This window comes from Penaeus monodon, chromosome 17 (genome assembly GCF_015228065.2).
Source record: "Penaeus monodon isolate SGIC_2016 chromosome 17, NSTDA_Pmon_1, whole genome shotgun sequence".
Lineage (NCBI taxonomy): Eukaryota > Metazoa > Arthropoda > Malacostraca > Decapoda > Penaeidae > Penaeus > Penaeus monodon.
The window spans coordinates 14,891,815-14,913,627 of record NC_051402.1 but is presented as its reverse complement, the minus strand read 5'-3'; the positions used below and the strand labels follow the sequence as shown (position 1 = coordinate 14,913,627).

The window sequence follows — 21,813 nt, the reverse complement described above, 5'->3', positions numbered from 1 at the left end:
ACAAATAAAAAGATTTATTGCTGGTATAATGACAAATTGAAAAAACAGCAGTCATTCATTGTTTACAGCAATTATTACATTCTCTCTCTCTCTCTCTATGTATATATATATATATTTCTCTATATATTTTTATTAAATTCTAAAAATATGATTCTTAAATAGTCCTACCTCTAACATATGAGGGGATCAGCAACAATTCACAAAGCCTCAAGACAAAAAACAAAACAAAACAATATAGTGTACTTTTCTATGTCAACTGAAAACAAAAAAGTAACCCACATTGACATTCCATCATAGTGGCTGTTACAGACTGCTGAAAACATCACAACATTATGCTCAGACCGGTTTCATATGGGTTGGTACCAAAAGCATCTATTGTGTACTATTCAAATGAAAAATGAAAGGAAATAGTACAAAACAAAACACTGATACTTCACTGACTGGGGCTCTGTACTAGGGAGCACAAGGCAAAAACAAGACTTCCTGTATTATGAGAGAGGTAAAAAAAAAAAAAAAAAAAAAAAAGAAAAAAAAAAAAAAAAAAAAAAATTTGTGCAAGTAAATGGAAATGCACTCTTTTCTGGATTAAGTTTACGGAGATCCTCATATTCTGTGCATGATGAGTCTATGCCCAAATAAATGCTGATAATGTTAAAACTATCAACAGTGAGGTAATGCAAAAAAGAATAAATAAATTAATAATAATAAATGTTGTGTGTGATGGTCTGCAATATACTAAAGATACAGGTGATCAGACAAAACTATCAGACAGACATGGTTAGATGCCTGGGGTTAGCAACCGGTGGCCTAATAAGATACCAATGCTCTGTCTGAGAGAAAAAAAAAGTGTTACCACAGCAGTTATATTAACCAGTACAAATATTTTTCTTATTACTATTGCTGTTCATGTTCGGTTTACTTATATTACTGTTTATCATTGACATATTATTCATACCATTATATATAAATACATATCTGTACATAGTTGCATCTATATATGTATATATACATATGCATAGTATGTATGCTTTCATATACTGTAAACAAAATTAGTGGTTAATTGTGAACAGTTTGAAATAGTCTATTCCTCTAAATAAATGAGTCTGATGCTGCAGTATTTAGATCCCATAACTGTTAGTATTTGTATGAGATTTCATGGACTGTACTTGTTTTAAGAAGCCATGTGTAATTCTGAAGCAGTTGGTTGCAAACCCCTGGTTTAGACTTTTTGTGCATTACACATTACAAAAATTACATTTCATTGTTTTACCCAAAACTAGGTAGTGCATCATTTTCACTGATATGTGAAACTAATGTGAACCTACTTTCACTGGTATCTATTACTATTTCCAAACTAAGACATCTCTTCTAACCATAAGAGCTGTGTCTATATTACAGAATTTGCACCTCTTGAGTTCCATTTTTTCATATTAGTAACAAATCTGCTAATCTTAAAAGTTACAAAGGGGAAAATAAATAACCACAGAAAAAGTATCTCTACATGTTATAAATGAACGTGGCTGTGCTGCTTACATATATATAGCAAGCAACTAATACAATCTATAATGGCTGGTTCTAAAGAAAATTGATGCAAATACCTTGTCTCAGGGCCCAGGCTCTGAAGTATGATACATGACAAAAAACTAAACTGGTCTGGGCAGACATATGCAGCTACGAGCGTTGATCCCTAAAGGCACAGGGGGTTCGTAGGAGGAAGAGGAAAGGATATTGTACTCTGTGGGATTTTGACCGGCTGGCAGGATGTATGTAGCAGTTTGAAGCATCCCTTGGTCACTCCTTAAAAGTGGATGTAAATGAGGTGTGATCTTATGGTGAAGTTTCATTCTTTTTTCACATCAATTCTGGATGCATATGTGGTGGATACTTCCTGCCATCCAAATTTACTTCTCTATCAAAAAGGTTAAGGGTAATTAAAATACCTTAATGTACAGTGTTTAAATAAATCAAAATAAAAATACATAAATCACAGCTGATCACTTAAAATTGTTATTAACAAAGATGCTGGAATTGGCAATCATTATTAGAGAAAATATTACATTTTCTTGACAACATGATGACTAGATAACAATACGCACGATCATCATCACTATTACTTCTTTTGGTTGGTAAATGTGTACAAGTATAATTGCACACATCCCTATTAACTTTTGTTTTGCCAGTGTTGACCTTGTATAACTGATGGCTCTTAATCCCATTATCATAACACTTTAGCTTTCAATAGCCAAATTCCTAAGACACAAGCTGTACCGTAAAATAAAGTACATCATATACATTACAGTATCTGACTGCTTGTGCCTAAAGGGTAATTGGCACATTAAATAAGCAGACATAATGGTACATCAATTCTTAATAAAAGCTGCACAAAGGATTTAAGACTGATAAAACTTTGTTGTAAATAGATGCTCTTTTTTACAATTTAATTAAAATACATCGTTTCTTATTAATGGTGTCAAAAATTAACATTGCCTGCTATAGAAGGGGGCATAGATCAAAGAGAAAAACATCTATACTTGCACATCCCCAACGACTAGTTTCCTTTGCACCAAAAATGTTCACCTGAAGCATTCACATGAGCCTCAAATTAACTTGGTTCATTACTGACCAATGTATTGCAATAAACAGAAAATAAGAAACACATTAAGTGAAAACAAAAATAGCAAAAACATCATAACCACAAAAGACAAGAATCAAACAAATGGTGAGCTCAATTTTCAATGAATGTTCTCATAAGTACAAAAAGATGTACAAACAAATGTTTTAAAAAATATATACCTAACCATGATAGAAAAAGAGAAAAGAAAATATGATAAACTATTAAATCTTCATGATGCTTCCCGGAAATTCTTTCACTGTCACCCTAAACCTCAAAACACATCAACCTGTTATGACATTTCTTGATTACATTTTAAAACAATAAAAATGTTGCCTAGATCTGCTAAAATTTACAATTCCCACTCAAAAATTGGCCACTGGTTCCAAGCCATCATGTTAGGAACAATTATCTCTGATCTGTTGAACACCACATGTGTTTTATGACAATGGGAGATACTTTACACACAAGATACATTACAGATGCTTACACTTTTCCTTTACACAATTCCTGAGATAACAGCTAAAGGGGGATCTGTGATATAAGAAAACCTATGCTTTACAGTCTTTCCTTAACTTGGAGAAATAACAAAGAAAGATCTTTGAGTAATATACATTATTGTCATTAGTGTTTGGATATGTAAAACTTAAGCTGTTGTCAGACCTACGAGACACAAACAGAAACCAATGCAAACCAAATGAAGCACACCAGCTTGGTAACTTACTTTCTGTTTCTCTCTCCTATTTTCACATACTAAAATAACTGAACACAAGTACACACTCACACAAACACACATTGATACTTTGCTACTTACACACTAACATGCTCACTCTCTCACTTTCCCTTCCTTTTTTTCTTTCTTTCTCTCTCTCACACAAATGTATATGTGTGTGTGTGTGTGTGTGTGGTGTTGGGTGTGTGTGTGTGGTTGTGTGTGTGTTGTTGTGTGTGTGTTTGTGTGTGTGTGTGTGTGGTGTGTGTGTGTGTGTGTGTTGTGTGTGTGTGTGTGTGTGTGTGTGTGTTGTGTGGCGTGTGTGTGTGGTTGTGTGTGTGTGTGTGGGTGTGTGTGTGTGTGTGTGTGTTGTGTGTGTGCTGTGTGTGTGTGTGTGTGTCGTGTGTGTGTGTGTGTGTCTGTGTGTGTGTGGTGTGTGGTGTGTGTGTGTCTGTGTGTGTGTGTGTGTGTGTCTGTTGTGTGTGTGTGTGTCTGTGTGTGTGTGGTGTGTTTGGTGTGTGTGTGTGTGTGTGTGTGTGTGTGTGTCTGTGTGTGTCTGTGTGTGTGTGTCTGTGTGTGTCTGTGTGTGCATGCGTGTGTCTGTGTGTGCACGCGTATGTATGCATGTGTGTGTTTGTGTATGTATGTGTGTATGCATATGCCTGTATGCTGTGTAAGTGCTGCGTATATATGTGTCTGTATGCATGGAAGTGTGTGGGTGTGAATGGGAGGCAGACTGTGTGTGGGTAGGTGGGTGGTTGTAGGTAGGTGAGTTACAGTGCACATTTTGTGGGTAGGTATGGGCAAGTGGATGGATATGGGTAGGTGGGAGGGAGTGGTGTGTGGATATGTATGTGTGTGTGGATGTGGGTAGTATGAAATAGCAATTTATCAGGGTGGTGTGCGTGTCCAAGAACGAAAAATCTTGATTATGAAGATATCCCTTTCTTCTTACTAAACATAGTTTCCTTCATCTACATAATTTTTTTTTTTTTTCTTTTTTTTTATAATCAACTTCAACCTTATGAACACGACTCTGGTTTGCTTCAAGCATAATCACATTCATGTTTATTTTCATTACACATGAAGTATAAAACAAGATATAGAAAATTGTAATAACACAAGAAAAAAATACATTTTAAAAATTAAATTAATATCATATGAAATAAATAAATGAAAAAAAAAATCCATTCCCACATAAACAGTGAGGTTTTTCTCACAGAATAAATTGAAACACTTCATAAAACCAATAGACACAGATAATACATACACATTATTTAATATTAACCATAGCAACCCCCCCCCCCCCAAAAAAAAGGCAAAAAAAGAAAAGAAAAGAAAAAAAAAAAGGTTGATATCTTCCTACAATAACAGCATCCTCCATCCCAGATCAAAACCTTTTTTTTGTGTAATCAAAATATCATACATATACATAACCACACATAAAAATCTGGAATTTACATCACACAATTTTACAACACGTGATACAATCGTGCTGATGTAATTTGAATGCAAAGACATGCCTGTGCACAAACTACACTACAGAAAGAGTTATTTAAAATCTTCATAATCAAAATTCACACTCATTTTTGTTTCAAGAGGTATAGCTAGTCTGCTTAAAAATTCAAGTGATTCAGCAAGGACAATAATGCCATGTTCTGTAGAGAAACAAGATTACTCCTCTCATTTCTTTCTGCATGACATGAAAAAATCACTCAATCAAACAAAAGTCACTTATGGTTATTAAAAAAGTTTGTTACGGAATTCCAAAATAAGTGTAAATCCGATAAGAAAAAGTGTCATATCGATTCAGATACCTGTAAACAATTCATCTTTTCTACTAGCACACTACTCAATTTGACACAAAAATTATAAATACCAAAGTATGAACTGCTGACTCTTATTATTCATTTGTCTAGTATGTCTCATATGTAACTCATAACAATTACTATTTATCAAAAATGAACTTTATATATACAAGAAAGTGTTCTTTTGTATTATGCACTACCAACTTCAAAGACAATATCTACTGATTAAGTAAACTGTGCTACAATAACTTCTGACATTAATACTATGTGCCCACTTAAGTCTTCTATGGACTACTATAATTCTTTAACTTTAAAACAGGATGTATGTACTCTTAAAAAAAAACAAAAAACAAAAATAGAAAACTATTTACAAAACAATTATATAGATCATCTACACAAAGGAAACTACTTGATCATCTAAATCTCCATTATGAACAACTTTGGAATTATGGATACGATTAGCCTGATATAAAATCATGCAAGTGTTTTTTTTTCTACAGCAACAAAAAAAAAGAATAAATAAACTAATATAATGATAATGATAATGATAATAATAATAATAATAATAACAAAATCCATTATTAACACATTGTGGCTCTATCATCACAGCAATGAAAGTTCCTCTTTACATATCACTTCCTCATAATGTAGTGTATTTGGTAAAGTAAGTCACACATAATATATATGCATCAGATGAAATGGAAATGTTAAAGCAGCTTGAAAGATAAAAAAAACTGTCATTACAAACACCACAATCAGACAATTAAATGAAGGCAAAAGGACTTACTATACAGTGGATATGTGCAACTAAAGAGCCACTCACTTCTAAATCCCTATTAAAGTCTATGTACAGATCAAGCAAAACAGAAATCCCTTTCTAGTATACATGTGCAGCAAAAATATTCTAAAATATGCTCTTCAAAATCACTACAGAAGGGACCTGATAAGCTACTTAAAACATGTAAAACAGGTTGCAAAAGGTGGCAAGATATCTTTAACTTGAAGAATTCATTAATCTCAAATGTCTCCAGGTTTTGGAATTGTTGTTTATTTACTGTGTTTTTTTTGTTTTTTTTCTTTTTTATATTTTACAAAAATACTGAATATTTTGTTTAGTAAACCTAACCATTCCTTTATTAACTTTTCCTTTTCTAACATGCCATAGCCTGCAAGGAAAGAGACTACAGCACCAGCACATCGCATGCAAACACATGGCCAGACAAACATTATAAAATGACAAGTGCCAGTTCTTTTTTAATACAAAACACAATTTATTCATCAATGTCACCGAGAGGATGGTCATCTTGACTGACTCACAAGTACATATTTGGTTATGGCAGTGGAGATGTCAGACAGTATCATCTCTTCTATTCCCAGCTCAACTTCAAAGAGGTCTTAAAAATGATGTTTTGCCACAGATAAAAACTACATGCTCATCTGTCTATGGGGAACTACACCAGAATTCACCTTCTTAATAGGAACTCTGGACATTCATGAAATCCTAAAGGTGCCAGCTATTTTATTTTCCTTCCTACCTATGAACATATCCAAATCTATAGACTAAGACTGAGCTGATACAGACTACGAGCTCTATGATATGGCTAACAGGGCCACTGAAGGTATGATTATTTTAAAGAATAATCAAATATGGAACAAAACAAGGGAATTGCAATAAAATAAAAATAAATGAATAAAACAACAATAATAATAATACCAATAATAAATAATAATCTACAATAACTAATCTATTGGCACTTTGCTACTGGTAATCTAGGACTCAGCACCACACAAAGACTTGAAGAGCACTAACTGGCTAATTAGTGACCTGAACAGTAAAATAACCCAAACACTGATCTATTGAATCAAAGTTTGAATTCTCAGTTCTGATTGGCTGCACTCTAAACATGTTTGTATTCACTTTCAGTAGGGTGAATTAAATATCTACATGGTCAGAGAGAGCACTAGATTATACAGAATAGAAAATATAGACAAATAAAAGGAGTGAATTTATTAAACGTGTGTGTGTATGTTTGTGTATACATATGAATATAGGTATGCATAAGTATATGGGTATGTGTATGATTATGGGTATGGGTATAGGTATGGATATGGGTAAAGGTATGCATATGGATAAAGATATGGGTATGGCTATGGGTATAAGTATTGGTATGGGTACAGGTATGGTACAGGTATGGATATGGATATGGGTATTTCTCTGGATATATATGTGTATGCATATGCATATGTGAAGTGTATGTGTATGCATATGAGGATACGTATGTGTTTAAGCATATGTATCCATATATATATTAAAATATATATGAGCATGCATGCATATATGAATGTGTATGAGCTTGTTACTGTGTATGCATGTATGCATGTGTATCAGCTTGTTAACTCAATGTTGCTGGGAAAGTGCTGTGCTCATTTATATTTTTTTTAATGAAATGTCTCTGCACATAGATGGCTCTGCAAGTGCTTAGTCACAAAGAAGTCAAAAAGCAGACCTTGGGACCTTACCTGATTTCTCCTTTCCTTGAACTGCAGGGGAAACTTTTATTTTTTATTTTTTTATTTTTTTTCCAAAGGCTAGGAATATCAATAGTGTTATTTCTATTATAGACATTAAAATTACTATAATGTTACTGACATTAGTAACAGCAATATAAGATAACATAAAATATTTTAAAAAATCAAGGAAAAGAGTAAACAGGCAAGACGAGCAGCATTCATAATTGGCTCATTTGTGACTTAGTACAAGTGTAGTCATCTATGTGATAAGACAATTAATAAAGTAAACTCACAGTGGGCATGGCACGTATGTACATGTCATGCCCGTTGGCTTCGGGATAATGTGTATGCATATATGCATGTGTATGAGTATACATGTGTATATATTTGTATGTGTGTAAATATGTACACATATACGTGTGTACATATGTATGTGTCCATGTCTTAAGTACATGCATGAAGTATGTGTGCAATGAATGAGTGTAAGCTATGTGGATGTAATGTGTGTGTGTTTAAGATGCCTATGTGCTGAGAGATTTTACTTTCATTTCAAGGCAGAAGATATTGGACAATTCTGTAGTTAAGGGGTTATCACACAGGGTTTACAATCCTTGACGATGAAGGCTGTGAATATTCTATTTTGTAATAATATTACTCTCTTCTTCATGTTAACAAAGGATGGCAATATGTTTTTCTGGATTCTTTCTGGATCTTACCAATCTTGCATATTGACCCGAGATCAGCATTTTCAAATAAATGTTATCTATACTATACTATACTATGTTTTTCTTTGAATGAAGTTGAAATTGTAAAATCATATTCTTACACAAGAAACAAAAACATATATTTTTAAAAATAATTAGAACAAGTGAAGAATACTAACAATGAGCTAAATGACTAATCGGATTGTGTAGCTAGTGCAAAAGCCATAAATGATGCCATGGTTAAGTGTGCCAACTTTCACCTATCACTATTTTTCTTGTACATTTCAGGTCAGTGCAGATTTGCCAGCACAAGGGCATAGTTGCCTTGAGATGGCACCCTCAAGGACCTGTGGTTCTTCATGAGCATCAGAGTCTCCAGTTACTAATATACTAGGCCTGTCTGATAACCCCATATAGGATGCAAGATATTATACAAATTACTAATCATTGTGCTTGAGAACTTTGGTCTATATAGCTATAAATAATTGCCTGTAAATCATAGAAGCCTAAAGAAAGTGGGAACTTCTCTACAGAGGTTTCCCAAATAAATATGAGGTAACAAAAAGGATTTTAACCCATTCACTGTCTCTGTCAGCAATACACATTCGTTATCTATATATCCCCTGTAATAGCACTAATGCTGCTCAATCTCATCTATGATTTGTGGGGGACATGCTACTATAAGTCCCATTATAACAGAGAATGCGTTCAAGACCTATAGTATAACATTGGTCATAGTATCATTTATATGGCAGTTAATAATACTCAATATGAAATCATATTTCCTAATTTATACCAAGAAAATAAGAATTCTAATAAATCAAGAAAGATAAATGTTACTTTCGAAAAGTATATAGATAATTCACTTCTAAAACTCACTTCACCCAGTGTCATGTTACTTAGATAAGATAGCTATGGAAAATTCCTATTCTGGTACTTGTATTTTCAATGAGCTAAAAACTCAAGGTTCCCCTATCATTGAAGAAAAGTTGTTCACTATTCCTAAAATTAGTTACACCAATATATTTCATGAATCTCCAAATCAAATGATTACAGTGCACATCAAAGAAAATAGATACAAGTTCTACATGTAAGACATATTTAAATTCCTCATCACAGTATATATATAATGCCGTAATTCATTTCACTTACATAAAAGAGAGATGAACAACAGACAGCAAAACTTCTGTTCACATTTTCCAAAGATAATGAAGTTGCAGAATATAAAATCAACCCTGAAAATGCTCACAGAGTTTTGAGGTATGGAACAACTCTTCTTCTTCTAAGAAATAAACATTAAGAATCAATACAACAATGGATGACAAAACTATTCCATTCCTAAAATCATGATTTTCCAATGCAATTAGCTCTCTACATAAAACTATTTCGTACTTTTTAATGTGGAGATCTTCACTCTACTGTACTACTGGAAGCTAATCTACAGTGGCATTTTCTATAATTAAATTCAAGTGCATATTAACAATTGAACCAGGCTGCTGCAAAAATATCTTAGATGTCATAATGTTTGAACAGTCTTCAATAACTGACCATGAAACAAAAGAGGTGCCCATGAGGTGTGCCATACACTTCTGAGACATGGTCAGCCGTTTTGAGCCTTGTCAGGGTTTACAGTATGGGTACATTCTGATTTCATAGTACATCAAGGAAAATGCAACCCTGTTTGGGGGAGGGAAGGGGAACTATCAAGTATCTAAACTCTAAAAGGAAATTTAACTATACTCACAACTCTGTATTTGCAATGACGGACAAGTAACCATGAGACTGCCCCCTTGTGTCAGCGGTCAATAAGGATGAAAAAAGATGATGAGTATGGGCTGCCCATGCCCATCTGTAATGGTACATCCACCACTATATATTCTGTCTGTGGCACTGCTTTTAACATCTGGGGATTGGCCATGTCTTCCAATGCCTCCATTGTCCCTGCTGCATTAGCTGCATTAATTATTAACTCACCATTCTTAAATCTGGCATCTGACTCACACTCACACTCATCATTATACTTCAAGTTACTCATCTGCTTTGAAGGCCCAGACACTACATAACTTGAGTTTTGTCCTTTCAAGTCATGAAGCATTGAACTGCAACTCTGTCTACTCATGTCCTTCCTAGATGTTTCAGGATCCCATGTATCACAAGCAGAGTCTGCTTGATTGTGACTAGAACCAGACTGTACTGAGGCTATGGCATAAAAGGAGGGCTCCCTGGAAAGTCCTTGTCTTCCACATTCTAGCTGGAAGGGTGACGACAGCTGTGCTGTACACTGTGACGGAGTGAGCAGAGGTGGGGTGGTACACGGGAGAAGGGTTAGCAGACGGGCCGTACCTCCATACCCTCCACATCTGGCAGTACTGACGCATGCACCAGTTAATGAAGATTCACCAATCCTTGATCCAGTGACACGATATTCATGCGGTTGTTGGGGCTCCTGCACACTGGAGATACTCACAAGACTTAGGTCCTCATACCGTCATAATTCAGGGAACCTGCATACAAAGGAAATAGTTTAATTCAAATTTCATCAATGTTAGTAGCACAAATGACAAAATACATTTCCAAAGCAAACTATATACCTCTGATCCTAGCTGCTGCTAATACTAAATAACCCTTAAAATATCACAAATACAATCATAGAAAGTTTTTAAAAAGGAATTTTGAATGAAAGAGAAAATGAAATGATATTCCTATTTATAAACATTTTTTTAAGCAATTGTATTTCATATGAAATGCCTCTTATTCCACTAATTCTTTTTTTTCCGAAGAATCAATATTTCAACGTACAAAAAAGAGAATAAGAGGGAAATATTAAAAAATCATCACCCCCTATCTCTCACTCTGCACTCAATCATTCTCAGTGTTGAAAAGTGGACCCAATCTGGTGTCATTCACTTTGCTTTGAAAATTTACAGTAATAATGAACAAGCATTTCAGTGATGTGAGACTACAGACATGTTAATATGCAAAAAATGAGAATATTGAACCTAGTCAAACCATACATACATATGTTACTGAGATGAATGGGAGAGGAAACTACAGACTTAAATCTATATGATACTTAATGTACTTTCAAATCACATTATCAAGCAAAAAAAATTAATCATTTGCTGTAAATAAAATTTCCACATAAGTTAATGAGCCACATACCCACTTGGTTAGAAACAAAAACAAATGAAAAAGGGCACACAAACAAGATATGGATTTACAGTAGTATCATTAGTTTGTTTGGGGCGTTAGATCTAAAAGTCAGTGACATAAAAATGAAAATTAAAGGTCAACCATTATGAATATCTAGAATAAAGACGTAAAAAAGGAAAGCCAACAACACAGGATGTCAATCATCATAAAAAATCAATGATACTCAAACACAAATCATCCAGTTGTCAAACAGCACAAGGGATTTAGAAAATAAATTTTGTCATGAACCAATATGGTGTCAGGATTGAGTTCCAATTAGCAAAGAGATTTGCATTGGACTTGTCATAAAGCTGGACACTGGCACCTAGACAGCATTCCTGTCTAATACCACTACAAGCTGTCATAGAAGCAGGTAGTGAGCATTCAGGTGAGATTCCTGTGGATTGGAAACATTATCAGTATACCCATGATTTCAAAGACATTATCATCAAATTGACTTCATGTAATCTCAAGAACAAGTATAATTAATAAGGAAAGTGATGTGATATCTGATCAAAAACACCAAAAATCAGGGTTAAAGGATTATTCTTTTTAGAAACTTTAAAGCATGCTGTATAGTCCTAGTTGATTTCAGCTGGCTTTTCTTCTTCTTTTTCTGTCAACAAAATAATTTCTTGGATATTCAATTTCCCAAATGTGTTTGTGATTAACCATAAAACTGAAAGGGGAAGCAAAGAGGGAAAGCACCAAAGGAATAAATCTAATTTGTGGCTTGTATATGACAAAAAGATGAAGAAGAACATTAAAAGATAAGAAAAATTATAACTCCCCCCTCCCCCCAAGTCAAAGATATACATTAACTCTTCCAATTTAAGAGCTAATCTAGTTATAAAACACGGAAAGGAACATTAAACAACAAAAGACATAAAAGGAATATGTGCAGAAGCCTTTCATAACACACAACAATCATATAATTTTTCTTTTATTTTTCTTTGTTTAACAATATCTGTAATAAAATGGCAAACACTGCATAAAATTGATGAATATGCAGATACTGAAAAATTCCAACAGGCCAGAAAAAAGTTTCAAAAGTAACTAACTCTAAGATGTTTTTCTAGTAAGGAATGTGTACTTTGTTAGTAAAACTAATACAAAGTTACTTTTTAATAAACCAAACTTAACCCCCAAACGACAGGCTACAAGTATGTAGATTGTTTTAAAGACAAACACTGAGGAACATATTTCTAAATGAACGGCAAAACACTTTACTGTATTGACACTATAGTTGAAAAACTTACAAAAAACACATACTAATTCATGTAAAGTGGGTTTTCTATTTCTATATATATATATTCATATATGTATATGTGTGTGTGTGTGTGTGTGTCACACACACACACACACACACACACACACACACACACACACACAGACACACACACACACACACACACACACACACACACACACACACACACACACACACACACACACACACACACACACACACACACACACACAATATATATATATACATGTGCATACATATATGTATACACACATATAGGTATACACACGTATATGTATGTACACATATGTACATATACATATATGTATATGTATATGTAAATATACATATATATACATACATACATATATACATAAACACACACACACACACACACACACATATGTATATAATATAATATATATTGTATAACTGTGTATATATATGAACTGTATATCTATCTATATGCATATATTATATATATATATATATATATATATATACATATATATATATATATATATACATTATATATATTTATATATATAATATCTATATATATATTAATATATACTATATATATAATATATATATATAATATATATATATATTATATATATATATATATATATATATATATATATATATATATATATATATATATTATATTATATATATATATATATATAATTAATAAATATATAATTAATAATATATATATAATATAGTAATATATATATAAATAATAATATATATTTCATATGTATAACATATATGTATAAACCAAATATATTTGTGCATGTGGTGTATAGCATTGTCCCAACATTTGTTTAGAGGTTCAGACTTAATCCTCACAGTGGAAGATCTGAGTCAGGATCCAACAATAAAAATTTACCAGTCTTAAGAACAGCTGATTAACAGGAAGGGAAAAATCAAATCATTTACAAGCTTGAGAAACATCCTACAACCTCTATGCAAAACCTAAGTATACTCTTTTATGAAAGGTGGTTACCATTCACCCTAGCCTAATGTCTGGGGGTTAACAAATAATGTAAGTGTAAATCAAGGTACTGAATCTAGAACTTGAAACTAACTGCATTTGCTCTAGGAGTAGGCAAATATATTACTAACTCTTAGCAACAACCAATTCTGATGGCAAAATATCCCCATTTTTTAAAATATCCGGTAGTGGTTTTGTTCACGTAAATAGCTCTCTACAAATCTAAGTGAAAAGTTTAACACTTCCAAGATCTGACCTATTGAATCTTTCACTTTTGAATTTCCCAAGCAAACTTGAGATAATCTCTGGTTATATAACATGTTGGAAATGAACTAGGAAATTATTATATATATTTTTTCTTTGCGCAAGCTGTACATTCTGGAAATGCTGAGGATATACCATGATAAATATTGACAACAGACAACAGAGAACATTTTCATTAGTTTAGTTTAAAAGCTTCACTGGGGCTACACATCTTGAACTATATCTTCAGAATAAATTTCAGCTGTAAAGAACTGGAACACCTAGTCTAAAATGCTGGTAAGCTTTTAGGTAATGTTTAAAAAACTATTTATGCAGTCACACCTGGATAAGACTAATATGAAGTTGGTGGAATAAAAGGAGTTACAAAACCTTTTTACTGGTTATCAGATATTAACGAGAACAAATTGATATTAGTAAACAAAATAAATAATCATAAATGAAATGAAAGGAAATGTCACTAAGGCACCATACTGAATAGAGATAAATAGCCTAGAGGGAGAGAGACACATCTGAAATAATTACCATAAGAAGAAAAATAAGTCATCTCCCCAGAACAAGCATCTGAAACAAACCTTTTCTAAATAAAAATATTCCTTCTCTTTCCTGCATTTACTCACAAAGTAAATATGAACTACCCTCATTATAATCCTTTCCTTTCTTCTCACCCTAATATTCTCTTTCTCTCACCACAAATTCATTTTCACTTCCACTAAAACCTACTTTTATTCTCACTTCCATTTTCTCTCTTTGTCAGGCATTCTTTTTTTCACTTATCCATTATTTCACTCTCTAAGAAAACTGCATCTCAGTATCTCATTAACTCCCTTTCAAATAAACTATACAAAGTTAAGGCAATAGCATTTTTCCATAACAAATGCTTTTGCTTTTACCATAAACGTTCTAAGCCTACTTCATCACTCAAATGCACAGTCACTCTAAAATTATCTCACCTTAATGTAAGCTAATGTATTCCAATTCATAAAGAAACAAAAAGGGGAAAAAATTACAAGCCCACACTTATACGAACCATGAAACCTAGGTACAGGTCCATGCAAGGGATATCATCACTGAACTTAAAAACTGACCTATGACTAGTAAAAGAACAGATAATGGATATAACAGCAGCTATGCGATATCTTTATGACTGGATGATTTCCATTCTTTAGGGGCTTACAGCAAAATAGGTTTTCACAAAACTAAAAGACAGATTTCATATGAATTCAACCTAGATCTTTCTTCTTTCTGGAAACAGAGAGCAAACACTGCACATAAACTGTTTCTGTGCATGCAAGAAATTCAAGTCTTCAACAAATACATGTTTCAACACAGTCTGTTAGGATTGCACAACAAATATTGTACATAGAAATGAATTTCTAGAATACAAGCAAATTAAATCAAATGAGTAAATAAAAGATATAAACTAAGACCAGTGACAATAAGGACAATGGTGGCAATAATGGTGACTATAAAACACATTAAATTTTCCATCATCAAATAAACTCTCATCTCTTTACTCTATGGAATATGAAAAAAAATTCAAGTTACCTTTGAACTCTATTATGTTCTAACCTCATTACAACTACTTTTGACCTATATAGTATCTTTAAATACCAAAAGCTTAGCTGTTCTTGATAATGGAAAACTTTGAAGTGTAAAGTTTTGAAATCAGAACGAGGACACCTACCTATTTGGATCTTCCCTATACTTTGTAGGGACTTCAAAGTAGGAATCTGGAATATCGTCTCTAAATGCAAACTCTTGGAATGTAATTTTTGCTGAGACTGTTGGCAAGATTGGGATATCTGGAAAATGATGACATAAGTTAATCAATCTTTTATATCACATCATCTATGTTCTCTTTCCTTCCTGACAGTAGAGACCTTTTACATATATAATACACCATGAAATACAGATCTTATCTTAACCGCTTGACCTGGGTGCATCACAGTAATCACGACTAAAAATCTGGGCATTAGGTGAGCAGCTCCTCTGCCTGCTTTGCGGCTTGTAGGCCAGGCACACGCAAATAGGTCTGTGTGGTGACAAGACTCTATGCCTCCTATTTGCAAAGTTATTTTCTCTTTTTATGCATAAGGGTTCTTAGCTTTTTGGCCATTTTTCAATATTCAGATCTGCCACTTCATTTGCATTATCCAGGTGGTAATATACTGTTTTCATTGAACTGACTCCATATCATTTCTCTAGGTAGTCTATAACTCAGTGGAGAGGGGAAGAGAGAGAGAGAGGGAGAAAAAAAAAAAAAAAAGCTTTGTTCTTTGTGTCACTTTTTCAAATTTTTCATATTCAATTTTCTGTAATACAACCTGCATTGCCGGTCACAGCACCAGGAATACAATGCTGAGCATGGAAATGGCATCCTCCATGGGAATAATGCTAAATCGCAAAATGAGAGGTTTGCGCACCTGTGCGAGTCTTTCCCTTCAGCCAAAACGCTCACAATGGCAGGTTTGTGTCACCTAGCCTACAGCCAGAATTCTTGTGATGGCATGTTCATCTCACCCACCCCTTGAACCAGATTTTTTCATGATGTAACGGTAGCATCACCTCGATTGAAGGGGTTAAATACCATAATTATCCTTTAACCCTATACTGCCAGAAAAATGTAGTGATCACTGTATTACTGTTTTGTGAAATGTCTATATACAGATGGCTCGACAAGTGCTTGGCCATCAAGGAGTCAATTAGTAAATCTAGTGACTTCACCTGATTTCACCTTTCCTTGAATTTTTGGAAAAAATGCTTTTTCACTAATGCTATCAATGTTTATGTTTTTATTTTTATTATTGACATTATAATTATTATAATACTGCCATTACTAACTGCAATGGAAGATAAAAGAAAACATTTCTGAAAATCAATAAAAGGATAAAAAGGTGAGATGGGTATTCCTAGCACTTGGCTCCTAGGTAAGCAAATACTTGAGGAGCCAAATGCATAGACAGTTAATAATCTAAACTCACAGTGGGCATGGCAGATACATGCCATCCCTGGCAGCATCAGGTTAAAGCACATACAAGACCAGAGCAGAGACAGCTAACCAACTAATATACAAGAGAAGTAGCCTCTAATGCACTACTTTCTAGCAATGAATCACATTATCTAATCAATTTCATTACATCCTGAAAGGCTAATGATACAGAATGTTTTCCTGTTATTTTGGGTTCCCTAAGAATAACAATCTCCATAAAATGATATAAAACGTGTTTAATAGTAACTATCATCAATTATCTGAACCTCTTCTGCCTCATCTAAAGATTTCACAATGACTGAAAAACACAAATCTTTACCAATTTTGACTGGGAAACCTGAGGGGAGTTTCATCTGGACAAATTCCCTCAGTTTTGCAAAGTGCTTGAAAGGAGCAATAACTTCCAAGACATTCAAGAGCATCTCAACTGTAAGAGGGAATTCTTCACTCTGTAAGTAAGGAGAAATATTTTTCTTTTATGAACATAGTATTTTCTACTTGGATTATTCCTATCATTCTTCTTAGTAATAACTGCAATAATGACTGCTTGTGATTTTTATCAAAATAGTAAAAGAGATGGTGATATAACAATAATAATAGTTATGACTTTAATAAAAGACTATATCATTACAGCACCCAAACACAAAATAAACAGAGTGAAGATAATATATGAAACTTACCATTGCTACTGTAGCTTTAAAGGACTTTGAAGACTCCTTGCAAATGAGCATTCGTCCTAGTGGAGGTGGTTTCCCTGCTTCTGCTTCGATATACGTCTCCCAAGACACTGGCTCATTTGTGGGGGGCTCTAGAGATGCTCTTCTGACAGTCTGTGAAGAGCACGATCCATTATAGTTAAGATAATAATGATGACACTACCAAGCCAGATGTATATACTTTGAAAAAACAAAAACCTGAAGTAAAAAATGTGGGATATGAGGGTGGGGAGATAAAGAAAAATTTAATAATTATATTTAGAGGGGAATAAAAGAAATAAAGAAAAAATGAACAAATCATAGGATCAAACCTCATCAAATGAATGTGTTCCACTGCCTTTTGTGAAGCTCTCCATGATTGCTTTGTTCTTTTGCAAATCTTCCTCACTTAAATGTTCTCTTCTCTTCCGTGATTCTATCGTCAACCCATTTAGGTAATAAAAATCAGCATTAAACTTGCCAACCATTTCCTGAAAATTACACAATAAATCAATAACTAACAGTGACATTTTATTCCAACATGTTTTCTTTTACTTAATTAATCACTATTTATAAATAAGACACAGATAAGAAAATTATAAGAAAAACTATCAAAACACGCAATTTTCCATTACCACGACACAACTTTACATCAGGAACCAAAGGTGAACCACCTATTAATATTTACACAATATACAACACTAAACAAACAAGCCTAGTAAACATACTGTACCAGTTAATGACCTACCTTTTTGTCTGCTCTGAATATCCAACCTGTCTGAGCTCTAGAAAAGGTGATTTGTTTTGTTGACATTTGTGCTGCCACAATATCTGAACTCATGAGAATGTCCACCTCGTCTTCCATTTCTGCCTCTGTTTCCTGTGTAGGGAAACAGAAAATATTTTTTTCTTACGTTCCAATAAAATTTTTGAAACACAAGTTTGTTATTTTCATTCAAACAATAAAAGAAAATGTGCACTAAAACTAGAAACATTAAACCATTGGATCCTGGTGAGGTGACTGTCATGTCAAAAGAATGTCAAAAAAATCTGACAGAGGGCTAGGTGACAGGAACATACTGTCATGGAAAAAAATGACTGAGGGCTGGGGTGACAGGAATGTACTGTCATGAACATATTTACTCTGGGCCTGGGGGATGGAGGATGATTAGATTCAGTGTGCATTGAGGACGGGGCTATTCCTTTATTTCCACCAGTAGACAAGGGTGGAACGTACCACTCATGGCTGGAATAGTGCCAGCTCTGGGAGGATACTATTTTCATGCTCAGGATCCTTTTGCTGCCCACTATGACTATGTCCAAGGTGTGTTAAAGAAAATTTAATGATAAAAAAAATATTTAAAAATTACACAAATATCAGTATATTACCTAGCTATTGTTTTGTTATTGCACAGCGTTGTAGACTAACACCAGAGATAATATAGAGTCTGATCGAAGAACTAGTCTATTACCATCTTTATAGAGTACAACAAATAATAAATATAGACATTGGAAAATGGTCTAAAAAAGCAAAAAAGGGTTATGCAGAAAAAGACACAAATAGAAACAATGAATCTTGATACATATCACATTTGACTGTTTACATGGGCCTGGCCTGCAAGCCACACAACCAAGAGAGGCACCACTCAAGTACACATACAGCTGGGATTTTGATCCAAATGCAGGCCACGAGGTACCTGGATCCAATGGCTTAATAAACTCTGATCACAAGCTGATGATGATGATGATGATGATGATGATGATGATGATGATGATGATGAAGATGAAGATGAAGATGATGATGAAGATGATGATGATGATGAAGATGAAGATGAAGATGAAGATGATGATGAAGATGATGATGATGAAGATGATGATGATGAAGATGATGATGATGACGATAATGATGATGATGATAATGATGATGACGATAATGATGATAGTAATAATAATAATAGTAATAATAATTATAATAATAATAATAATAATAGTAATAATAATAGTAATAACAACAGTAATAATTAAAAAAAAAAAAAAAAAAAAAAAAAAAAAATAATAATAATAAAAATGACACAAATAGCGATGATGATGATGATCTTTAATAATAATAATAATAATAATAATAATAATAATAATAATAATAATAATAAAACACCATCCAGAGCCAGTTACTGAAGGCAAAGATGCTACAATCTTGTGGAACTTTCCAATTCACACAGATCATACTATACAGGCAAATCGTCCAGATATCGTCATCAAGGACAAAATAAACAACACTTGCCTGTTTATGGATATGAGCATCCCTTCAGACAGAAACGTCCTAACAAAAGTGTTTGAAAAGATATCAAAGTATAAAGACCTGGAAATAGAGGTGGAAAAGATGTGGCATTTAAAAACCAAACTTTGCCTGTTGTTATTGGAGCTCTTGGCCTTATAAAAAAAGGTACAGATAAGTTTCTTGAGCAAATACCAGGAAATTCAAAATTAGAAGAAATCCAAAAAATAGTCTTAAACAGCACAGCACATGTTCTCAGAAGAGCATTATCAATCTGATGTGTTCTTTGTGTGCGTGAATTGATTTGACTGGATGTTTTGATTTGTGGTTGTTATGCATATTTTGCATGTTTTCGTTAATGTTCCATTGCCTCAAACTTCAATCACCCTAGGTCACTGGTAGTGACTCGGTGTTTGATTTTAATTAGCAGATCTAAGGAAACTTTCGTATAATAATAATAATAATAATAATAATAATAATAATAATAATAATAATAATAATAGTAATAATAATAATAATAATAATAATAATAATAATAATAAAAGAAGAAGAAGAAGAAAAAAAAAAAAGTTGGTCCCATATCACAGTGGATGTAGGGACGTCTGTAAAGGAATAGCCATACTAAGCCATAGAATGATGTGGTAGGGTGGCCAGTCCCTTGCCATCCCAACTTTGACCCCAGCATGCTGATGTCAGCATGCCAGTACTCACTCACAGCCGAGACGACTGAGAGGGGCAACCAAGCACAAACCCTGGAACTCGCAATTGCTAAACCTGCGCTCTACCACTGAGCTATGCCACCTCTCAACAATGTCAAATAATAATAATAATAATAGACTAATAATATCAATAACAATAACAATAATAACACTAATAATGATAATAATGAGAACAATAGTGATAATAACAAAATCAATAACAATTACCTTAATAATAACTAAATGAATATAAAGTCTAACAGTTGTAATAAGAACTACAATCATCACACAAACAGCCTAAAAGTTTGTTGTGGATTAGGGAAAAGAGCTGTAAATGATTATACTAAAAGCAACATAAAGAAAGATTACTGACAACACAATAATAAACAACAGAAAGAGAGACAGACAGAGAGAGAGGGAGGGAGGAAAGTAAAAAAAAATAATAATAAATAAATCAACAATTATAAACATTCTTACTAACCTCATGCCGAATATTCTGATATACTTTAAGTTTGTTGTCAAGTACAGTTAGTGAGTGTGATGGTTTGGAACTGCCAGAAAACAAGAAGCTGATGTCTCCTCTCTCCCATCGCATATCATTAAAATCCACAAGTGTAGTGTCCAAGCGAATAGCGGCTCCCTTTTTGTGGATTTTACAAATATCGGACGGTAGCATCCTGGACACAAGCGGAACTGCAACACATCGGACACCGGTCTTAAGCATTTTTCTTTCTTTCTTTCTCTTTTTAATATGAAAGCAAAGGACTGCTTTGAAAAGGAGAGTACCTAAAGAAATTTATTTGGTAAATAATATTCAGTAAAGGATAAGCAGAAATAAAAACTAAAAGAAAGGGGGAGGTGAAAGAAAAAAAAGTATGTTAAATCTTCCTCAAATTCCAAACATCAATTACAAGATCAATAAATTGAAGACGTCTGCAGCACAACCCTTAAATTAAAGTGATGTAAGGGAAAAAGTCTTCAGTTTCTGCATTTGCAAAAGAAAAAAGAACTTAACTGAAAAGGAAATCTTAAATTGCAAAAGAAGAAAGGAAATGCCTAATACACCATGACCAAATCTAGACAAAAATAATCTGTCCAAACTACA

The 21,813-nt window shown here is 33.4% G+C and overlaps 1 protein-coding gene across 1 annotated transcript in view; it reads right to left on the bottom strand.

Moving 5' to 3' along the window:
• Nucleotides 1–7,834: 7,834 nt before the first annotated feature.
• The window catches only part of LOC119583553 (ankyrin repeat domain-containing protein 13C-like), a 19,293-nt gene continuing 5,314 nt past the window's right edge, over nucleotides 7,835–21,813 (bottom strand). The window contains exons 5-11 of the mRNA XM_037932099.1: nucleotides 21,190–21,401; nucleotides 18,484–18,615; nucleotides 18,068–18,226; nucleotides 17,721–17,870; nucleotides 17,360–17,489; nucleotides 15,736–15,853; nucleotides 7,835–10,850 (exon numbers count right to left, since the gene is read on the bottom strand). Coding sequence (XP_037788027.1) covers nucleotides 10,835–10,850; nucleotides 15,736–15,853; nucleotides 17,360–17,489; nucleotides 17,721–17,870; nucleotides 18,068–18,226; nucleotides 18,484–18,615; nucleotides 21,190–21,401 — 917 coding nt within the window. The 3' untranslated portion in view covers nucleotides 7,835–10,834. The remainder of the gene's footprint in view (nucleotides 10,851–15,735; nucleotides 15,854–17,359; nucleotides 17,490–17,720; nucleotides 17,871–18,067; nucleotides 18,227–18,483; nucleotides 18,616–21,189; nucleotides 21,402–21,813) is intronic.